Source organism: Rhinopithecus roxellana, chromosome 9, assembly GCF_007565055.1.
Source record: "Rhinopithecus roxellana isolate Shanxi Qingling chromosome 9, ASM756505v1, whole genome shotgun sequence".
Taxonomy (NCBI): Eukaryota; Metazoa; Chordata; class Mammalia; order Primates; family Cercopithecidae; genus Rhinopithecus; species Rhinopithecus roxellana.
Window position 1 is genome coordinate 130,807,745 of NC_044557.1, and position 22,018 is coordinate 130,829,762.

General features: G+C 39.9%; 1 protein-coding gene across 9 annotated transcripts in view; it reads left to right on the forward strand.

Moving 5' to 3' along the window:
* The window catches only part of NCOA2 (nuclear receptor coactivator 2), a 298,535-nt gene that overhangs the window by 254,627 nt on the left and 21,890 nt on the right, over positions 1–22,018 (forward strand). For 7 of the 9 annotated variants that reach the window (XM_030937509.1, XM_030937513.1, XM_030937510.1 and 4 more), the window contains 5 exons: positions 3,559–3,769; positions 7,207–7,413; positions 10,628–10,843; positions 13,691–13,820; positions 20,103–20,268. In XM_030937509.1, coding sequence (XP_030793369.1) covers positions 3,559–3,769; positions 7,207–7,413; positions 10,628–10,843; positions 13,691–13,820; positions 20,103–20,268 — 930 coding nt within the window. The remainder of the gene's footprint in view (positions 1–3,558; positions 3,770–7,206; positions 7,414–10,627; positions 10,844–13,690; positions 13,821–20,102; positions 20,269–22,018) is intronic. The other 2 variants (XM_030937516.1, XM_030937517.1) reach the window with 1 other exon arrangement.

Sequence of the window (22,018 nt, forward strand, 5' to 3'; positions counted from 1 at the left end):
ATTAATCTTTTTGTCTTGTAAAGAAATTGTGCCTAACAAAGTGGATAGAGACTAGAAGAACTTTGATGAGAATTAAAGCCTACAAAAATTGAGGGGAGAAAATTTTTTAACAGAAACTTAATGTAATCAGATTATTCCTTCCAAAACTTAAGTGAATACAGAAAAAAATTCTGTAGTCATCAGATGTTATTGTTAACCTGAGGGGTATAGATATTCTGAACTTTATCTCCTTGAAGAAGAGCACGTAAAGTGAACTTCTGACAACATTAAATGTGTACTCCATAAATTGACAAGGAATAAACACAGGCAAAGTAATATTATCTCTAGTGGGGAAAACTTCATAATGCATTTTTCAGATGCTAAGCTTGAATAAATTCCAATAGTGTTCATAGTTAAAAGCCTTCATAGAACTAGTTCCTTTTGATACTAAGAAGATCCTGAATGGCTTTCTTCAGAAAAATGTATTTAGGCCGGGCATGATGGCTCACACCTGTAATCCCAACACTTTGGGAAGCCAAAGCAGGCAGATCACCTGAGGTTGGCAGTTCAAGACCAGCCTGGCCAACATGATGAAACCCCGTTTCTACTAAAAATACAAAAATGAGCCAGATATGGTGGTGCACACCTGTAGTTCCAGCTGTTGGGGAGGCTGAGGCAGGAGAATTGCTTGAACCTGGGAGGCGGAGGTTGCAGTAAGCCTAGATTACACCACTGCACTCCAGCCTGGGTGACAGAGTGAGACCTTGTCTCAAAAAAAAAAAAAAAAGGAAAAGTGTGAGTCTAGACTGTTCTTAATATATATTATCAAAAGTTCCTTTTACATATGTCTGGGATTTGATGCAAATATAAATGTATCCGTTGAGAAATAACATACTTTTGTTTACATGGATCTATTTATTTTGGATATTTCTCTTAAAAGTAATCTGCAGAGCTTTCTCAAGAGGCGGCTTACCACTTATTATAGCCTACCTCCCTCACCCCCACACATGGAGCTTCTACCTTTTAAAATTGCTCGACACAGGACAGCATTGTAGTAGGGAAACTGGGTTTCATAGAGCAGATATAACCTCAGTTTATTAGCCTTTTTCTGATCTACATGGCAGGTATAAGGAAAATTACCACACATTTTTATGAAACATTTTCTGAAAAAGTAATGGAAATTATAGGAATTCCTATGAAAAAATTACTGATTTGGGGAAGATTTTTTAAATTATATGTTAATACGATTAAAAGAATTCATCGTGTTGACTCCGTGCCCATTACTTAGCTCCAGGCGCTGTCCTTGGAGGGCAATACATGTTTATACTGAGAGTATCAGTTTATACCTTATGCATTCAGCAAAACATGATAAAGAAGATTACAGTGGAGTCAACTTTACACATGTATTTGAAGTACATAAAGTCAGTTTTATGTTCCTGGAAGAACAGATGGTTATTAAATGGTTATTTCAGTAGTATGAACAGTTTTGCCCACCACTGAACTCAATGAATACATGCCGTAGTGGAGTGATCATGAGGTGGGTGACATGACTTTGCTGGGTTTTAGTTCCCTTGTGGCTCTAATAGTATGAACATGTACCTATGGGCTTTTAAAATGCAGCATGGCCCCTACATAAACTACTTCACTTAGGACTCAGCCAAAGAAATAGTAATTTGCTGCCACTCTGGAGGAAACTATTGCCATTGGAGGAGACAGTGTGGTGCCTTCCTACAGAGCTTTAAGGATCATTTGGCCTGTCTGTGACTGTCTATATTTTAGGATGCTAACTTTGGAACCCAGCTGTTAATTCATAACTAATTCTCCTGTATTTGATACCTCCCTCTTTTGTTAGAATTGAGTGGCTAACCTAACTAAAAAATGGTCTTATAATTGCTCTAACAATGCCTCAGGAAAATGGATCTCCCAGTTATTGCTAAGCTAGTTGTCTCTGAGAAGAATAAAATAACATGTCACTTCATTCTGTTCTTCCTAACTTGAGAAATAAATCCAATCAAAAAACATCTCATATGGATGTTACATTTGCTGCAAGTTGCAGAAATCTTAGCATATCCAACCTCTGCATGGGGAAGAATTGTATGGGATAAAAATGTAAGCCATCCTGCTTTAAGTGTAACTCATTATCAGATGTACGCCATGTATTTCATTTGATTTGCCAGTGTAGATGAAAGGAATAGTTGTGGTCAAGGATTCAAAGTCCAATGACTGAGGAAACTTAACTTATGTTTTCCACCTGCACGTCAAGAAAATTGTTCATACTACTTTCTGCACTAGAAAGCAATCCCAGCATGCACTATCTGATTTTAAATATCTGGCGCATAGATAGGTTATATTTAAAAGAATATCTGTAAAATCTAGAATAAATTCCAGTTTAGCGTCATAGAAGAAAAGTATTAAGTGTGAAATAGTGGTGATACTTAGCTTATGTTAGTGCTTGAATTTTGTTTTTTTTAATGGAAGAGAAACCTTGAAAACATTTTTTATGACTTCTGTAGCTAGGCACAGTGGCTTTCTCCTGTAATCCCAGCACTTTGGGAAGCTGAGGCAGGGGAATTACTTGAGCTCAGAGACCATCCTGGGCAACAAAATGAGACCCCCATATCTAGAAACAAACAAACAAAAACAAAACAAAACAAAAAATTAGCCAGACATGGTGGTGCATGCCTGTGGTCCCAGCTACTAAAGAGGCTGAGGTGGCAGGATCACTTAAGCCCAGGAGGTCAAGGCTACGAGGATGAATGTTTGTGCTGCTGCATGCCAGTCTGGGTGACAGAGCAAGACCCTTTCTCAGGAAAAAAAAAAAAAAAAATCATAGCTTCTGTATAATTAGATTAATAGTGCTGTCTTTGGGGGCAACCAGTTTTTATCCTGCTTCCCTACCTTTGTCACCTAACCTGGCAAATGACTGGGAAAACCATTGTCATGCAAAATTGAAAGTCCAAACAGAAAAAAAGGACCACTTAAATTGAAAAGGCAGTGCTTAGTTCATGGTTACTTCAAACTTACTTTGCTTCTCTCTCCCCACCCCTGTGTTCTTTTAAAGATTAAAAAAAAAAAAAAATCCTGAAAGGAAATGACCATTTATTAAATACTGATTGGGTGCAAATTTGCATTGCATTATATGCCAGTTTTTTTCCTTTTGTTGTTGTTATTTCTTAGGGAGTTTTGACGATAAAACCTAGACCTGGACCGTAAGTCATAGTCTATTCATAATTAATTGGAAATCTACATTCTCATAATTAATTGAATGATAAGCATAAAATAGAGGAGAATTTATAAATTGCCAATGAATCACAATGCTGAAAGAGAGCTTTCTTTCTAATTTAGCCATCTCTTTTTATAGATGAGGAAATTGAGGACCAAAAGATTAAATTACTTGTCCTTTGGTAACTTTATTTTTTAAAAGATGATCAATTATCTGTTAGGCCTGAGGTATGCATGAATCTACGTATTTTATTTGGCTGTGGTGCCTCATGGCAGTTAGGTCAATGATTGCAAATGGGCTTGTGGTGTCTACTCTTTAGAGTAGACTAGATAAACTCTTCTGTTTGTCAACTACAGCCTGGCAGTGAGCTGGACAACTTGGAGGAGATTTTGGATGATTTGCAGAATAGTCAATTACCACAGCTTTTCCCAGACACAAGGCCAGGCGCCCCTGCTGGATCAGTTGACAAGCAAGCCATCATCAATGACCTCATGCAACTCACAGCTGAAAACAGCCCTGTCACACCTGTTGGAGCCCAGAAAACAGCACTGCGAATTTCACAGAGCAGTGAGTATGAGAAATGACTGGTTATGCCAAGAAATTTCCATATAATCACTATCAGAAACAGGGATTATTGAAGTCTGATGCAACCAGCTTAGTCACTTTAAGGTTTCTGTGATCAAATAGCACCATCTACTGTCTTGGTCTTTTGAAACAGTATTCAAAATGGATCCTCCTGAGCATGGTTCTCTCACATTCTCTTGTGGGTTAATTTAATCAGCACTGGACAGGGAAACTGACCTACATTGATGAAGTTCTTCAACTGATTGAAGTTCTTCAACTGATTGTCATATTTCCCTTCATTTCAGTGGCTGTCTTCAGACATGGAGTTTATCCTGGATTTTATGTGTTTAATAGACAATGAAATACTGAAATATAGAACATTTGGGAGCTGTGCTGACTTTTTTAGGGATAATACACTATTTTAAAATATTCTACTCTCCCAAACTGCTCAGCTGGAAGTAAGAAAAAATAAATTAAAAAATAATAATGAAATATTCTACTCAAAGTATTTATTATACATGAAAGGGCTACACACATTAAAAATCTTGCCCTATCTTAGGAATCTTCATATAAACATCACTTGACGTGGAACTTTATGTTTCTAAATGTATTCTAAGTTAAATTGTCTGTTTAGAAAAAACATCTTTTATCTTTTCATTTTAAAGTTTTGTAAGTTAGGATAAACTCGTTATTTACTGTGAACACTCAGTTTACAAACTTGATTAATACCTGAAGTTGTCTGATAGTTTTGAATGGAAGAAAGTATCTGTTATGTAGCAAGGCCATAATTTATGAAAGACAGATAACCTCTTCAGCGTTAAATTGGCAAAACAGAATGATTTTTCCTTTTCAGATACAATTTGAGCCAATACCTGGCATTTGTTCTCAGATCAAAAATGGCAACCATCAGTCAAATCATAGAACATCTTTAATTACTAGGTCTTTTCTCAAGTGATTTCTGACCATTCTGAAATAGGAAAAAACAAAAGAAAGATGAGTTTGGGCTGGGCATGGTTGCAGGCGCCTATAATCCCAGTTACTCGGGAGGCTGAGGCAGGAGAATTGGTTGAACCCGGGAGGTGGAGGTTGCAGCGGTCCGAGATTGCGCCACTGTACTCCAGCCTGGGTGACAGAGCGATACTCCATCTCAAAACACACACACACACAATAGAAAGATTTGCATGTGACTTCTCAAACCTCACTCTTTCTTGGGCAATAGAGAGTTAATTGTGGATCATGGGAGATGATGAAGTCAAAGAGTTGAGAACTGGGTAAGAAACACTGGACAGGCTGGGCACGGTCGCACATGCCTGTAATCCCAGCTCTTGGGGAGGTCGAGGCAGGTGGATCACCTGAGGTCAGGAGTTCGAGACCAGCCTGGCCAACATGGTGAAACCCTATCTTTACTAAAAATACAAAAAATTTGCTGCGCATGATGGTGGGCGCCTGTAATCCCAGCTACTTGGGAGGCTGAGGCAGGAGAATTGCTTGAATTCAGAAGGTGGAGATTGCACTGAGCTGAGATCATGCCATTACACTCCAGCCTGGGCAACCAGAGCGAAACTCAGTCTCAAAAAAAAAAACACACTAGGCAGTCTATGCTCATTAGCCCTAGGGGAGGTAATGAAGGACTGTGTAGAATTCACCGTTTCTCTTCTTTCTGTAGCTCCTGATGGTATTCAGATTATTGATGGCAACCTGATAACCAAACCTGAGGAAGTCATGATTAAGCATGCACATAATTTCCATTCTCAGCCCTAATTTTTAAAAATATTTTATTTCTGTCATTGATGGTTAAGAACTTTTTCTTTTAAATATGCTATTTCAGACTGTTTATATAATTCAGGAAAAATAAAGTACTTGGTATTATGTAATAAGTTACTATAATTTGTAATATCTTAGTATTTTAAATTTAATAATATTAACAAATTATAGGTTGTCAACGTGATGCTGGTCTAGTCCTTAGTACACAATAAATTCTTGTCAACTAGCTATAAAAATCGTATCAAATCCAAATGTGTCTAGAATTTAAAGAAGCTGTACTTTGAAAAGTAAGCAGGGCCCTACAGCTTTAATTTAATACTGCTTTAGGCAACAGAGTTCACACTTAAATTTTTAAACTTCTAATCAGAGTAACCACTTTTAATCTAATTCTAATCCTAGGAAAGCCCAGTTAAGAAGTGATATTCTAATATCCAAACCACATGTGTATAGGTTTGGTGATGTATGTAAGAGATGTTTATAGCTTCATAGCTGTGAGAAAGCAGTACTCCTAAGTTTGAATATTATGACATGAAAAAAATTGGTTTAATTAGCAAATACAGTTATATATTTGAAATTACTATTGGGAGCCAGACATGGGGGCTCATGCCTGTAATCCCAGCACTTTGGGAGGCCAAGGCAGGAGGATCACTTGAGGAAAGAAGTTTGAGACCACCTTAGGCAATATAGTGTGACACTGTCTCTACAAAACAATTTTAAAATTAGCCAGGCCTGGTGGTATTTACCTGTAGTCCTAGCTACTCAGAAGGCTGAGGCAAGAGGATCTCTTAAACCCAGGAGTTAAAAGCTGCAGTTAACTACAACTGTGCTGCTACACTCCAGCCGGGGTAACAGAGCAAGACTGTGTATTTAAAAAAAAAAAAAAAAAAAAGGGCCGGGCACAGTGGCTCAGGCCTGTAATCCCAGCACTTTGGGAGGCGGAAGCAGACGGGTCACAAGGTCAAGAGATCGAGAACATCCTGGCCAACATGGTGAAACCCCGTCTCTACTAAAAATACAAAAATTAGCTGGGCGTGGTGGCGCAACTATAGCCCCAGCTACGCGGGCGGCTAAGGCAAGAGAATTGCTTGAACCCTAGAGGCAGCGGTTGCAGTGAGCCGAGATAGCGCCACTGCAGTCAAGTCTCGCGACAGAGCGAGACTCCGTCTCAAAAAAAAAAAAAAAAAATTAGCCGAGCGTGGTAGTGCACGCCTGTAATCCAGCTACTCGGGAGGCTGAGGCAGGAGAATCTCTTGAACCTGGGAGACGGAGGTTGTAGTGAGCCGAGATCGCGCCATTGCACTCCAGCTTGGGCAACGAGAGCAAAACTCTGTCTCAGAATAAAAAAAGAGAGAGAATGAATGAATGAATGAATGAATGAATGAATGAATGAATATTACTGTTGGTGAGGAAGGTATATGGTAAATATGTATGTGTTTGTTTTGTTTTGTTTTGTTTTGCAAGATCGTCAAGAATTAGAGATCGGTTGATTAGATCACACATCTATGCTTTGGGGTGCGGCATGTGTTTTTTGTCTGTGATTTTGTTTTTTGTCTAGGTAGTTGGTCTCTGACGTGCATACCTTTGTCATTTTACAGACATTGTCCCTAAACACTACTGTTAATATTATTTTCTATTATCCTATATTAACCTTCAATTTTCATTTGTTTTCTCCTTAGCTTTTAATAACCCACGACCAGGGCAACTGGGCAGGTTATTGCCAAACCAGAATTTACCACTTGACATCACATTGCAAAGCCCAACTGGTGCTGGACCTTTCCCACCAATCAGAAACAGTAGTCCCTACTCAGTGATACCTCAGCCAGGAATGATGGGTAATCAAGGGATGATAGGAAATCAAGGAAATTTAGGGAACAATAGCACAGGTAAGGGCTCAAATGCACTGTTACTTTATTGGTGGGTTATTTAATGGTATATTTATCCACATTAAACTAGTAGAATTTTTCAAGTAAACTTTTTATGTTAGAAAACATCTGAAAGTGAGAAAATTCTACAGATTTTCACTCTGAGAATGGCATATGGGAAAGCCTTTCCAGTGAGCTAACCATTTAATTCTGTGATTGTTACTTTTATGAGGTTTCCAACCATTAATCCTATAGCTGAGACTTATTTCACTTCTATCCCAGTTACTGTTCTAGGCATTGCAGGGTATATATAAAATTATTCCAGGGATAATTTACTGATACCCCCAAAACTTCTTATGTATTGATTATTTGTGTTTGGAGAATTTCAGAATAAGAGCTTAAAATTCAACCAACCTTTTATACTTCTAGGTGATAAAATTCTTATTCCAAAAAGTACTAATTAAAAATAAAGAACTTTAAACAGTAATATGCCTGGCCTAATAACTTTCAGATATGGTCCCCAGCTCCCTTTTGAAGATGTAGGAAGTTGCTTGTGATCAGGTTTGAACGTTGATCTGCTATAATTTCAGGTGTCCGGCAATTTGCGTAGGCACATTTCCTAGGTAATAGTCACTGTCTCAGTGGCCATTATATTCCCAAACTTACATCCAGTTCAGATTGGAAGTCGTTGCAGTAGCGTTGATTACTGTTGCCACCACATCCACATCCTGTACCCTGTAACATATTTTTATTAAGGACATAGCAGGATGCTGAGTTTTCTAATGCAGAGCTGCTCACAGTTTATGCCTCTTTAGTCTCAATGAGTCACTAGAAACAAAGGCATGGAAAGAAATCTTTTAAGAAGAGCTTATAGTGGTACGTGTTTTAACTCTTGGTATTTTATTTTTAGCCAAGCCTGTATCCCTGTACACATACTGAGTGCCGTTTAGACAGTTAACTGAATATAAGAGTTCAGTTTAAGGGGAAGACGTAGATTTTTAACTTTCTGTTGTTTGTAAGGAATTCATGAGAACTGTGAACTGGGCTGTATTAAGGTAACTTATTCCTTCAACAAATATTTATTGGGTGCCTGCCACGTGTGTCGTTCACTGACTGCTTCACTAATTATATAGTCATATTCATTTCATTAAATATTCAGTAAAGATTAATTTAAAATTTAAGATAAATAAAATATTGATCTATGTAAAGTTCTATAAGAGAAAAAGGAGCCATGACTTACTAAGGCTTACCAGCAAAATACAAGAAGATATGAGTTCTTGTAGGAATCTTCTGGAATTAAGAATAGGCCTGTATTAAACTCCCAGCAGCTGAGAGAGCACTGGTGTCCAGGCTGTGAAGATCATACAATACCCTCACGCTGTTTAAAAAAACATAGACTGGGCCAGGCATGGTGGCTCACACCTGTACTCCCAGCACTTTGGGAGGCCGAGGCAGGTGGATGACGAGGTCAGAAGTTCGAGACCATCCTGACCAACATGGTGAAACCTCATCTCTACTAAAAATACAAAAATTAAACAGGTGCGGTGGCATGCACCTTAATCCCAGCTACTCAGGAGGCTGAGGCAGGAGAATCGCTTGAACTCAGGGGGCGGAAGTTGTAATGAGCCAAGATCGCACAACTGCACTCCAGCCTGGACGACAGAGCGAGAATCCATCTCAAAAAAAAAAAAAAAAAACACACACAGACTGAGAGGGACTTTCCCAGTTATCATTGCAGTACTATTGTTGAATTATGAATCATTCTCTTTTTTGCTTTCTAGACTTTCTATAATCTTGTCATATTATTTAGATAACAGATTTTAAAAAAAATAAAATCCCTTTTTCCCATAATATTTTTCTATAGTTCAAATCTAATTTTAAAATGTTTTTTAAAATATGTGTTAATAGAATACCCTTCTAACTTTTTATTTTAGTTTAGTTTTGAAACAGAGTCTTACTTTGTCACCCAGGCTGGAGTACAGTGGTGCAATCATGGCTCAACACAGCCTCAACCTCCCAGACTCAAGTAATTCTCCCGCCTCAGCCTCCCGAGTAAGTGGGACTACAGGCATCTGCCACCACGCCCAGCTAATTTTTATATTTTTTATAGAGACGAGGCTTCGCCATGTTGCCCAGGCTGACCTCGAATTCCTGGGCTCAAACAGTCTGCCCACCTCAGCCTCCCTAAGTGCTGGGATTACAGACATGAGAGCGCCTGGCCTCTTAACTTTTTAAAATCTAACTGACTGCCTTTCACCCTTAATCATCGTCACAGCGCATTCTCATTTCATAAGTGAAGAAACGCCCACAATGCATGTTCATTTGTTAAATATACCCCATTTTTAGTTGTTTATCGTAATTAAAGAAAATGAAAGCAGCCATATATTTGAAAGCAGAACCTTTATGTATCCATCATTAAACACTTCAAAATGAAGAGACCTCATTTGAAGAGTTCCCCCTTTAGAATATCAAGTCTTAGCAAATGTTTGGCCATTACCAGCATCCTGGGGGCCAGGCCAGGACAGAGCAAACACAGTCCTGCTTAGGAGCGTTACGCTCTTATGTGTGGTCAGATAACTATTAACACCTCAAAAAGGAAGGGATTTTTACAAATCTGTCCTAACCCATTCTAGGTCTGTATAGTCAGGAATACAGTGGATACAAGGCAAGGAACTTGCAAGGCAAAGAACTACAGTAAATATGAGAAAGATCTATAATTTCTCCATTATTTAGAGGCTACTCTTGGTCAGTTTTGAAGTATACCCTGAAGGAGACTTGAGGATAAAGTCTCATGTAGACTTCAAGATATCTTCTATGATTATCGTTTATAATGAGAGTATTGATTATCAGTTTTTACCTTGTTCCTCTTAGCCTCTACCTCCCTTTTGGAAAGTAAAGCATTGACGTGTATATCAGCTAATGTGATTCACTTCCTGAGGAAGGAAGTTGGGGTTATCCACACGCCACGGCACCTGTTTCTAAGTACAAATGGGAACAATTTTAACAGCTTTTCTGAACTGTAAAGAGTGGCAAGTCCATGTTATGAAAACTGTGTAGTGATTGCCAATTCTTATTTCTTAGCCAAGGGCCCACATCTGGCGAATGAGAACATTAGCTATTGGATAAGTGTGAATTACAGAATGATTATTTTGTAGGGTAAGATCATCTGGTGTTCATACATGCTAAATATGTTTTCAATTACTGCATCTCTCAGTTTTCTTTGGCTTGCATGCAGGAATGATTGGTAGCAGTGCTTCTCGGCCTACTATGCCATCTGGAGAATGGGCACCACAGAGTTCGGCTGTGAGAGTCACCTGTGCTGCTACCACCAGTGCCATGAACCGGCCAGTCCAAGGAGGTATGATTCGGAACCCAGCGGCCAGCATCCCCATGAGGCCCAGCAGCCAGCCTGGCCAAAGACAGACGCTTCAGTCTCAGGTCATGAATATAGGTAAGGCGGCTCTAGTGCTGTTTGCTTTTAACTTTTATGCTCTCTTAGACAAGAGGATCAGCTCCATAAGTTCTTTCAAGACATGCTTCTTATGTGCATTTTAGATAATCCTCCCCTGAAGCTGCCATAAGTGAGATTTTGCTGGAACTCTGTATGGAATCAGAATCTCAAAGGTTATATAAAAGAACCAACTACCTTTTGAGATGTTTTATTTTTATTAAATTACCTAATTTCAACTTTGGGGGAGAAGTGAATTATAATGTCACACTATTAATAAAGAAATAGGCCGGGCGCAGTGGCTCACGCTTGTAATCCCAGCACTTTGGGAGGCCGAGGTGGCAGTATCACTTGAGGTCAGGAGTTCGAGACCAGCCTGGCCAACATGGTGAAACCCCATCTCTACTAAAATTACAAAAATTAGCTGGGCGTGGTGGTCGGCACCTGTAATCCCAACTACTCAGGATGCTGAGGCAGGAGAATCGCTTGAACCCAGGAGGTGGAGGGTGCCTTGAGCCAAGATGACACCACTGCAGTCAAAGCCTGGGCAACAGAGCAAGACTCCGTCTCAGAAAGAAATAATAATAGTTCAGTGGTACAGCAGTGGTTTCTAATGCTGTGTGATCATCAGAAAAATATCAGGAACTTAAAATGCAGATTCCTGGGCTACCACCTGGATTGGTAAATCAGACTCTCCCAGACCCTCACTGAAGGTTACAGGGTCTTACAGAACATCTCACAGAATGTGAGGATTGCTAGAATTCTATTTGGAGACAGTTCACATATTATTAAAATTGATGGTCTGATACATTATATGATACCATTTATATGAAATGTCCAGAGTGAGCAAATCTGTAGAGACAAAGTAAAGTAGTGGTTACCTAGGGCAAGGAGTTGAGGGGAGGGGCTCAGGTAGGAAGTAGGGAGTGACTCCTAATGAGTAATGGATTTCTTTTTGGTGGAATGAAAGTGTTCTGAAGTTGATTGTGGTGGTGGTTGTATAACTCTGAATATACTAAAACTCATTGTACACTTTAAATAGGTGAATTGTATGTTATATGAATTATCTTTCAATAAAGCTGTTATATTTTAAAAATCAATGGTCTGTACAACTCATACTTGAGATTATGTCCTTTATCATTGCCATGTTAGCCCTCCTCTTGTACATTAGCATAATTCCAATATGTTAATGTTTATGTTCTTTTCATATACTTAGATATTGCACAATGAGGAAGAGCTCAATAATTCAAAAAAAGATGCCAGGCACTGTGGGAGGCTGAGGCAGGCAGATCACCTGACGTCAGGAGTTCAAAACCAGCCTGGCCAACATGGTGAAACCCCATATCTACTAAAAAGACAAAAGTTAGCCGGGCGTGGTGGCGCACACCTGTAGTCCCAGCTACTCAGGAGGCTGAAGCAGGGGAATTGCTTGAACCCGGGAGGCAGAGGTTGCAGTGAGCTGTGATCACACCAGTGTACTCCAGCCTGGGCGACAGTGAGACTCCTTCTCAAAAAAAAAAAAAAAAAAAAAAAAAAAAAGATGCCAGGGTTGTTTTGACAAGACAAAGTATAGAATTTTCATCCTAACTTGGTGTTAGTTTTCTTACCTATTTAATTTTTCAGCATATTTTGGCTTATTGTTTCTCAGAGATGGCATTTACATTGCCTTACTACATTGAATGTACTTAATGAGTGGTTCTCAAACATAAATTTTTATAATTTGACAGCATGAAAAATGCTAAAAACTGATTTCTATGCAAAATTAAATGAGAAATTTAAAAATATTTATTGATTAAAAATCATAATAGTACCTTATATGCAGAAATGCAATTTATTCTCAGTCTTCATTGAAGAGCATCTGGCTCTTGAGCTGGAAATACAGTTCTATAAGCTTTATTGTATAGCTGAGTTTCTCTGATTTTTAATGAACTCCAAAAGCCATGAATTCAACAGAAAATTATCTTTTGGAATGGAATACAGGTCTACAGATAATGATGATAATATAATTTTTAAAAGCTCATCTCATCCATTGGCTTTAAAGCCTTTCAAAGAACTTCGGAGACAGAGCGTGTGTGGGTTGTCTGGGCCTCCTTTCTGCTCTGCTCTTGCTCAGGTAAGGGAGCCAGCTGAAGTACAGTTAGTCGACGTTCAGGAGCCAACAGTCTCGACATGCTTCCTAGAAACATGGTCCAGCACCCTGATTCCCAGTCAGGGAGTGTCTGCAAGGCCCAAACTATTTTCATACTAATCCTGAAACACTGTTCTTCACTCTTACTATCGCCCAAGCGTATGGTAGAGTTTTCCAGAAATTTTACATGCTATATGATATCACGGCAGGTGAAATGCAAAAACAGAAGATTTCACTCTATTCCATTAACCCAGGCATTAAAGCTATTTGCAGAAATGTAAAACAATGCCAATAAAAGAATTTTTTAAATTTTGCATTAAAAAATCTTATTTATTCCGCTCACTTGGATCTAGAAAAAACTCTTTTATATTAACATATAATTCATTTATTGTGATTTTTAAATGAATCTACATTTCTCAATTTCAATTTCCAATACAGTAAATATCAATAAGATGTAACACACACGAACAAAAACTTTTTGAGTAGAGTCTTAAATGCTAAAGGTTTAGAACTGCTTGTCTAGATATTCTCTGAAATGGCCTTCATATTTATTGACTTCTATTTCAGAATCAGAATTTTATCTTCTTATTTTCACCTAGTTAATTATTACTGCTTCTGTGTTTTCCCTTTGTCATAAACCAGACATTTCACTTTATATTACATAGCAGAAATAAATGCTTCCTTGATTAAAGATGTAAGATTTTTTTCTTCTCCGTTTCTAGGGCCATCTGAATTAGAGATGAACATAGGGGGACCTCAGTATAGCCAGCAACAAGCTCCTCCAAATCAGACTGCCCCATGGCCTGAAAGCATCCTGCCTATAGACCAGGCATCTTTTGCCAGCCAAAACAGGTGAGTCCTGAGCACCTAGGGTAGCCAGTTATTTTATACCTGTCCAGAAATTAATCTTTTCCTTTTGAGTAGTTGGTACCTGACCAGTTTTGGTTTATTTGGACTATATTATCTACTACGCAGTGCACGAAGGGGAGGGGTGAATCCAGAAATCAGTATGACCTAGGACATGCCTTTAAAGAAGTTACAAATTAGATGGAAAATAAAATATGTATGCTGATAACTGTAATATTGAGGTAGTGTGCAGTATAAAAATCATAAGCCACGTTTCAGAAGATTATCCAACCAGGATGCTTGGAGAAGGCTTCAGAGTGTTGAAGAAAAGGTCTGATTTCAGATGGCAGAGATGACAGGAAGCCAGTTCAGCTGGTAAAAGCTACACATCACAGGACCCAGAGTAAGGACTGCTATGAGTAGAATTGAGGCATTGGGTGACACAGGAAGAACCTCAGGCAGGCGGCGTGGCTCATCCCAAACTGGCTGCCAAGGGCAGTGGGAGGTGCGTGCTGTGTAGACAGGGAAGCGCGCCCCAGGTAGAGAGCCATTACTGTTGCTCTCGGAACTGCTGTCATACCTGGAGGTGGTGGTTTCTCACAGTCCCTCTTGTTCTTTGATTCTGATTTCATGACATCAGTGAATGGTAGGCTATTTCTAGATATGTTTATTTGATATGTTAGAAACACACCCATTTCCATGGAAAGTTAAATATAACACAGGACAAATGTATAATAATTAAATCCACCACCTGATAGTTGTTTTTGGATGAAATGTCAAAGATTAATTTTTAGGAAGAACTAGGCCCAAAATTAGGATTTTTGGTGTTGCCCAAATAGGAGGAGAGCTCTGTTAAAACAAAAATGGAGCTGGGCGCAGTGGCTTACACCTGTAATCCCAGCACTTTGGGAGGTTGAGACGGGTAGATCACCTGAGGTTGGGAGTTTGAGACCAGCCTGACCAACATGGAGAAACCCTGTCTCTACTAAAAATACAAAAAATTAGCCAGGTATGGTGGCGCATGCCTGTAATCCCAGATACTCAGGAGGCTAAGGCAGGAGAATCACTTGAACCCAGAAGGCAGAGGTTGCAGAGAGCCGAGATCGCACCATTGCACTCCAGCCTGGGCAACAGGAGCGAAACTCCATCTCAAAAAAAAAAAAAAAATGGAAGCAAGTCCAGAATTATGCTTGGTCCAGTAATAGAGTCAGCATGTTAGGTTTGCTGTGCAAGTGTCTGTGACTCAGCACTGCCCTAGCATGTCATTGTTTCTGTTACCATCAGTTAGGTTTTTTGCATAAGCACTGTGGACAAAACAAAACATTTTCATTACCTTTAAAGTTATTTCAGTTTTTCTAGCCACTCTCACATTTTTATTTTAAATAATTCAGTGTGGAAGAAACTTACGACCGGCTTTATGGTAATCTTATTGTCATAGAAATTCAGAAGTAATGGGTAATAAAAGTTCTAACTATGTCTCTCGTTTGAAATAAAAGAAGAGCAGTGCTTTTTTAAAATCCCCTTTATAAGCATCACAGTTAATGTTTAGGAACAGGCTTTTTAATGTTTGATGAATCCAGCCTTAGTTTATGTACACATTTCAAAAAGATAGTAGTTTAGCCCTTAAATCTGTAACATTCACATATTCATTTATTTATAGCTAATTTCCACTTTTAGTTCCATTATGGGTTTTTTTTTTCTTCATTCATCTGGTATATAAAAGAGTTCTTTATAATATAGTCAAAAATTTATAGATGACTTTTAAAGATTTCTGTTGGTTTTATTAAAGGGGTTTTCTCTTGAAATACAATAGCTGTCTTTCATGAAAGACTTCCTTTTGCATTAAGTTCACAATTTGAGGGATTTTTGTTTTGAGACAGAGTCTCACTTTGCTGCCCAGGCTGGAGTGCAGTGGCGTGATCTCGGCTCACTGCAACCTCCACCTCCTGGGTTCAAGTGATTCTCCTGCCTCAGCCTCCCAAGTAGCTGGGGTTACAGGCGCCCGGCTAATTTTTGTATTTATAGTAGAGACAGGCTTTTGCCATGTTGGCCAGGCTGGTCTTGAACTCCTGACCTCAGGTAATTCACCTGCCTCAGCCTTCCAAAGTGCTGGGATTACAGGTGTGAGCCACCACGCCAGGCCTAAGTTCACAATTTTAATTTGATTTTCTCCTGTTTGAAATGTATCTGTTAAGTAAGGTTTCTTTTGTTGACTATTTCTCATCATTCAGTAGCTGCTGCTTTTTTACAGAATTTTAATAATACTTTTGAAAAGTGAAGAAATGGTAATGTTATGGTTTCTCAAACAGGTGCTGAGAATTTGACCTAATTCTCCTTCTTATTCCCATACTTAATGACCTACTAGTCCACAAATAAACATGTAGACTTTAAGGTATGGGATTTCTATTGATATCAGGATCTCTTCTCTGCTTGTTTATTACCTATTAAATAGGTAATTTTTTGCATCAGCCTGGGGCCTGTGTTATTTTTCCCTTTATTACTCTGAATTCCATTCTCGTCTTAATATTATATTTATTATATTTATCTGTCAGATACTATCCAGGTTGTAACTATATGTAATTGCCCAAAATGTAGGAAAATAATTTCTTCATTGTGTTAGTGGCCATTTATAAAGTTGGGATTGGGAGTCTGGATCAGTATTTTTTTCTGTTAGCAAGCATATTATGACATCTCTAAGGGAAGTGATACCACTCATGATATGCCCAAATTTGTAACACCAAGCCACAAGACAGTATGTATTTCTGAATATAAAAGTGGTTTTTAATGTATTGTAGCTCAGCCAAATGAGGAACCTCTTGTTTTCATCCGCTAGAAACTTACTGCGCCTATACTGTGTTTATGTTAAAGCACTGGGCCAAAAAGAGGTAGAGGATGCAATGCTTGCCCCTTGTGAGCATGGTGTGTAGTTGCGTTTTTAACGTAAATTGTTAGTATCAATTCAGCATAGCACAGTAAGTGGTTTAATGCTGAGAGGAGAAAGCGGGGCGGTCTGTGAGGAGATGGGTGGCGCCCCAATGGAAAGTAGACCCTCAACTGGGGAAGCGCATGGGAAGGATGGGGTAAATGACAAGGTCTTGGTTTTCTGGTGGTATGAATAGCATCTTTTGGAGAAAGATCAGCTGCCCATGATAGCTGGGGCTCACAGGGAAGGCATGAACATTAAGTTTCAGAAGGTTAGGCATTATCAAAGGCATGTGTCCTTGAATTCCACCACCACTACCACCCCATTCCAGGGGCATTTTCCTGGAAGAGCTGAAGAACCACATAAGAATTCTGCGTAGGGCCTGTTTGCTCAGTAAAGTGTGCTTTGGGAATGGGAACCTGAGAGCATCATATTAGAATCAGAGATATCATGCAAGCAGGGAAGTTGTTGGCAAACTGCTGAGAGTCCCAGCTTGTGTTGAAGAGGGCCTTGACCAAAGTGGGACAGCCTGGATGCACTGTTTAACTTTTTAATCTCTGCATTCATTTGGGGTTTTTTTAATTAAAAAAGAAAAGCATGTAACAAAAAGTGATTTTATGATGTAGGAAATTGTTTAAATTCAAATGATTGTTTTAGTTTTTTGTTAATACGCATTTGGCTCTATTGCTGGTCTGTCAAGGTGGAGTGGTCTTACAAAGGCACGAGACAGTGCCTGCCTCCTCCTGACAGTGGGTTTCTGCCAGATGTGAGGCTGGGAAGTCTGCTTGTGCCACCTGCATGCATTAGATTTCACACGAGCCTGCCATCACTGAATACATTTGGGATGGGAGGGTGGCATATGAATGCATCTTCCAAAGAAACAAGTTGAAAATGACAAAATCTAGGTAAAGAAAATCCTTTAATGCCTAACTTAACTAGCATTTTTAGGAAATGAGGTTGCTGCCTAAGAGAAGTTGGTGAATAGCTGACATTACTCTTGACTAACTTGAACTGTTTCATGGAACTCCTGCCACATTCATGTTTGTTGGCCTCTCCTCATTGAGGAATCTCCTTCCCTCTTTGCTATCATGGCAGACAGTTCAGTGGTTTCTCCCTCTCATGACTGCTTTTCTGCATCTGCTTCTTCCTCCCCCTCCCTAAGTGTAGCAGTAGTGGAGCAGTCTGATCACGTTTGGTTTAAAGAAAGTTCTAGGAGAGTGTGGGCTGTAGAGAAGCAGGAGGAAAGAGTCAGCAAGCTCCCAGGATGTGTGACTTTGTGAAGCCCAGTAGTGACAAGAAAGGGGCAGGAGTGGGAAGAGCACTTGCCTCTCAGGGGTCTGGATGGGTCCCTTAGGAATGCAAGGAGCTCCTGCAGCCAGGAAGTCGGGGAAGCAGGTGAGGAGTGGCCTCAAGGGACCCTCAGCTGGACAATTTCCAAGTTACTAGAGGTGAGTAGAGAGAATAGGTTGTTATTAATGCATTCCTTTATGACCATTTGAAATTAATTGTTGGTTTCAGTGCTAGCGCTTCAGTGTTTCAGGATTCTAAGCCAAAATAGCATATTAGAGCATTTAAAATACCACATGGCATATTGAACTGTGTTAATAGGTAACTTCATTTCTTGATAAGTTTGTTCTCACTTGCTTAAGAATGAGTTTGCTCATCTATAAACTTTTTGTTTGTTTTTTAATCTATAAACGTTTATTTTCTCCAAAACATCATGTAGTGACTCTAAGAGTACAAAATAGACTTTTGGTAAAGTACAAATACCATTTTCCCTTTTAGTATTCAGGCAACTCAGAAGCTCTTTTTTAAAAGCCTCCTCTAGGCTAGATGTGGTGGCTCACGCCTGTTATCCCAGCACTTGGGAGGCCAAGGTGGGAGGATTGCTTGAGTCCAGGAGTTCAAGACCAGCCTGGGCAATGTAGCAAGACCCCGTCTCTACAAAAAATTTACAAAAATTAGCCAAGCTTGGTGGCACACATCACATCTGTAGTCCCAGCTACTCAGGAGGCTGAGGTAGAAGGATTCCTTTAGCCCAGGAGTTCAAGGATGTAGTGTGCAATAATTGTGCCTGTGAAAAGCTACTGCACTCCAGCCTGGGCAACATCATGAAACCCTGTCTACCAAAAAAAAAAAAAAAAAAAAAAAAAAGTAGCAGCCAGTTGTGGTGGCATATACCTATAGTCCTAGCTACTCAGGAGGGTGAGGCCAGAGGATCACTTGAGCCCAGTGAGCCATGATGGCATCACTGCACACACTCACACACACACACACACACACACACACACACACACCCCTCCTCTGACAATTAATTTAAATATATAGGAGTTGTATGTATCATGTAATCTAGAGTTTAGTGTTCTGATTTTATCACCAATTATCTTATATAATAACAAATATAATTTGCATGTTCATGATCCACTTTCCTTATGTACCTAATGCAGGAAGGCTAACACATACGCTTCTTGAGGGTTTTAATGTTTTCAGGCCAGGTTATCTGTTAACAGGTTAACTCATACCTGTTATCCCAGCACTTAGGGAGACCGAAGTGGGTGGATCGCTTGAGCTTAGGAGTTCGAGACCAGCCTGAGTAACATGGCGAAACACCATCTCTACAAAAAATACAAAAAATTAGCCAGGCGTGGTAGTGCGTGCCTGTAGTCCCAGCTACTTGGATGCTGAAGTGGGAGGATCACCTAAGCCTGGGAGGTCGAGGCTGCAGTGAGCCATGATCATACCACTGCGCTCCAGCCTGGGCAATGAAGTGAGACCCTATCTCAGAGAAAAATACATGTTTTCAAGGCCTGCTTGTGCATGACTAAGAAATTTCCTATCAGCCCAGCCAAATTTAATCTAGCTGCAGCTGAGTTCAAGAAAATTAATGCAGCTCTGATGCCTCTAGTTCTTTGTCTCTCCCAAGTGGGTCATCCCAGCTTCCTGTAGGGTAAGAATCTTAAGTCAATCAGTGATTCCTACTAAAGTGCAGAAAAGTCCTTTGGTTCCTTCAATGCCAAGTAAATATTTACATGCTTGAGCAGTCAGTGTGGGTTGGTGAGCCCTGGACTTGCACAGATCCATGTGGACCTCACCTCACCAAGCCTCAGCTTTGCAAGCCATGAAGTGGGACCAATAGAAATAAAAATCATACCTTAAATGTCTGGATTTGTGTCTGGCCTGTATTGGGCACTGAATAAAGTGTATCAAATATTTCAGACTGTCCTTTTGTTCTGTGTTGAGTTGGTACGGTAGTTTGTTGCAACGACCCTGGAAGTCAATTGATACTTTCACCTTTGAGATAAAAAATTTGTTCTCTAATCAACTAGCTTTTCCACTGGCCAAAGATAACATTTCTGTCTTTACAGGCAGCCGTTTGGCAGTTCTCCAGATGACTTGCTGTGTCCACATCCTGCAGCTGAGTCTCCGAGTGATGAGGGAGCTCTTCTGGACCAGCTCTATCTGGCCTTGCGGAATTTTGATGGCCTGGAGGAGATTGATAGAGCCTTGGGAATACCCGAACTGGTCAGCCAGGTATGCGCAGAAGAGCAGCAGGTGGGGGCCAAGCGCTCTCATGGGCACAGAGGTGTCTGTTTTCTGTTTACAGGTACTCCACAGTCTGCTTTTTAGAATATACTGTTTTTTTTTACCTCAAAACAGGCAGGCCCTGTTTCTTCCTCCCCTTTCCTTGTAACCCTCACATAAACTTTTGCCTGAGAATGGAGAGCACTGAGAATGAGCTTTGCATACAGTTCAAGTTAGCAGAAAGACACAAACTCAAGTCCAGTTCACCTGGTGTCCATCCTTGCTGATAGGGAAGGACATACAAGATACAGAGAAACCACAAACAGCACATTGCTGCCTTCTGACCTAGGACGCTTCCCCCTGGGCTTCCAGCTGGTGTGTGTCTGTAGTCATGACCACTGCATTCATTTCACACCTGTGGGCCAGTGATAGGAAGCTGTTTTTGCTAAAAGAATACTTTCCACATAAGTTAGCAGAAGTCATTTTACAGGTAGCTGCAACTCTTTCATCATTTTTCCCTTTAAAAATGGTGGGCTCACCGGGCGCGGTGGCTCAAGCCTGTAATCCCAGCACTTTGGGAGGCCGAGACGGGCGGATCACGAGATCAAGAGATCGAGACCATCCTGGCTAACACGGTGAAACCCCGTCTCTACTAAAAATACAAAAAAAAGAAAACTAGGCGGGCGAGGTGGCGGGCGCCTGTAGTCCCAGCTACTCCGGAGGCTGAGGCAGGAGAATGGCGTAAACCTGGGAGGCGGAGCTTGCAGTGAGCTGAGATCTGGCCACTGCACTCCAGCCCGGGTGACAGAGCAAGACTCCGTCTCAAAAAAAAAAAAAAAAAAAAAAGGGTGGGCTCAACCTTTCACTTATGGTTTAGTCCAGGAGTTCAAGGATATAGTGTGCAATGATTGTGCCTGTGAAAAGCTACTACACTCCAGCCTGGGCAACATAATGAAACCCTGTCTCTACCAAAAAAATAAAATAAAATATAGCAACCAGTTGTGGTGGCACACACCTATAGTCCTAGCTATAGTTCCTTTAATTTATGGTTTAGCCCACCATAATTTTGGGGATATTTAAGCGTAAATGGGAATATAAAAAAGTTAACTAATCTTAGTGAGCTTATTTAGCTTTCTTCTTCCAAGTAATTAGTTGATTACTATAAAAAAGTAAGTCCCTGCTTTTAGAGTACCTGATAGCTATGATATAATAAATAACCTAACATAGTCCCTTGAAAGAACAAAACACTATCTGAACTGGCTGCACAGCTAACTTTGTGTGAAGCAGTGCAGCCTGGCTTACTGTGTAAAGAGTAACCCAGAAAAACCATCGCATTCTAGTTACTGTTTTCCTCCTTACTTAGCATGAATCATCTTTATTTCTTACTGTCAAAAAGTACCTGCCAGTGTCCAGTCTATTACTTGGCCATATGACGTGTCATCGTCTTTCTGAGAGAAAGGTGATGCAGAGTCATTGGAGACTTCTCTGAAACATTAAAATTAGTCTTATCATAATTCCCACAGTTGAGCAGACACAGGTGGGAGTTATGACTTATCAATTCATATTGAAAACAGCAGAATGGAAAGAAATGACTTGAGGTTACATGGTATAACCTAAAATAAATTAAGAAAGGAAAATGGAGTTTAAATATTTCCTGTGTGACTGGTTTGCTTTGTCTTCAGTGATAGTTAGAATTTAGCACTCAGTACTATTTTATCCTTGAGTTTGTCTAAGTGACATTTTAAAATGTGATCCGTGG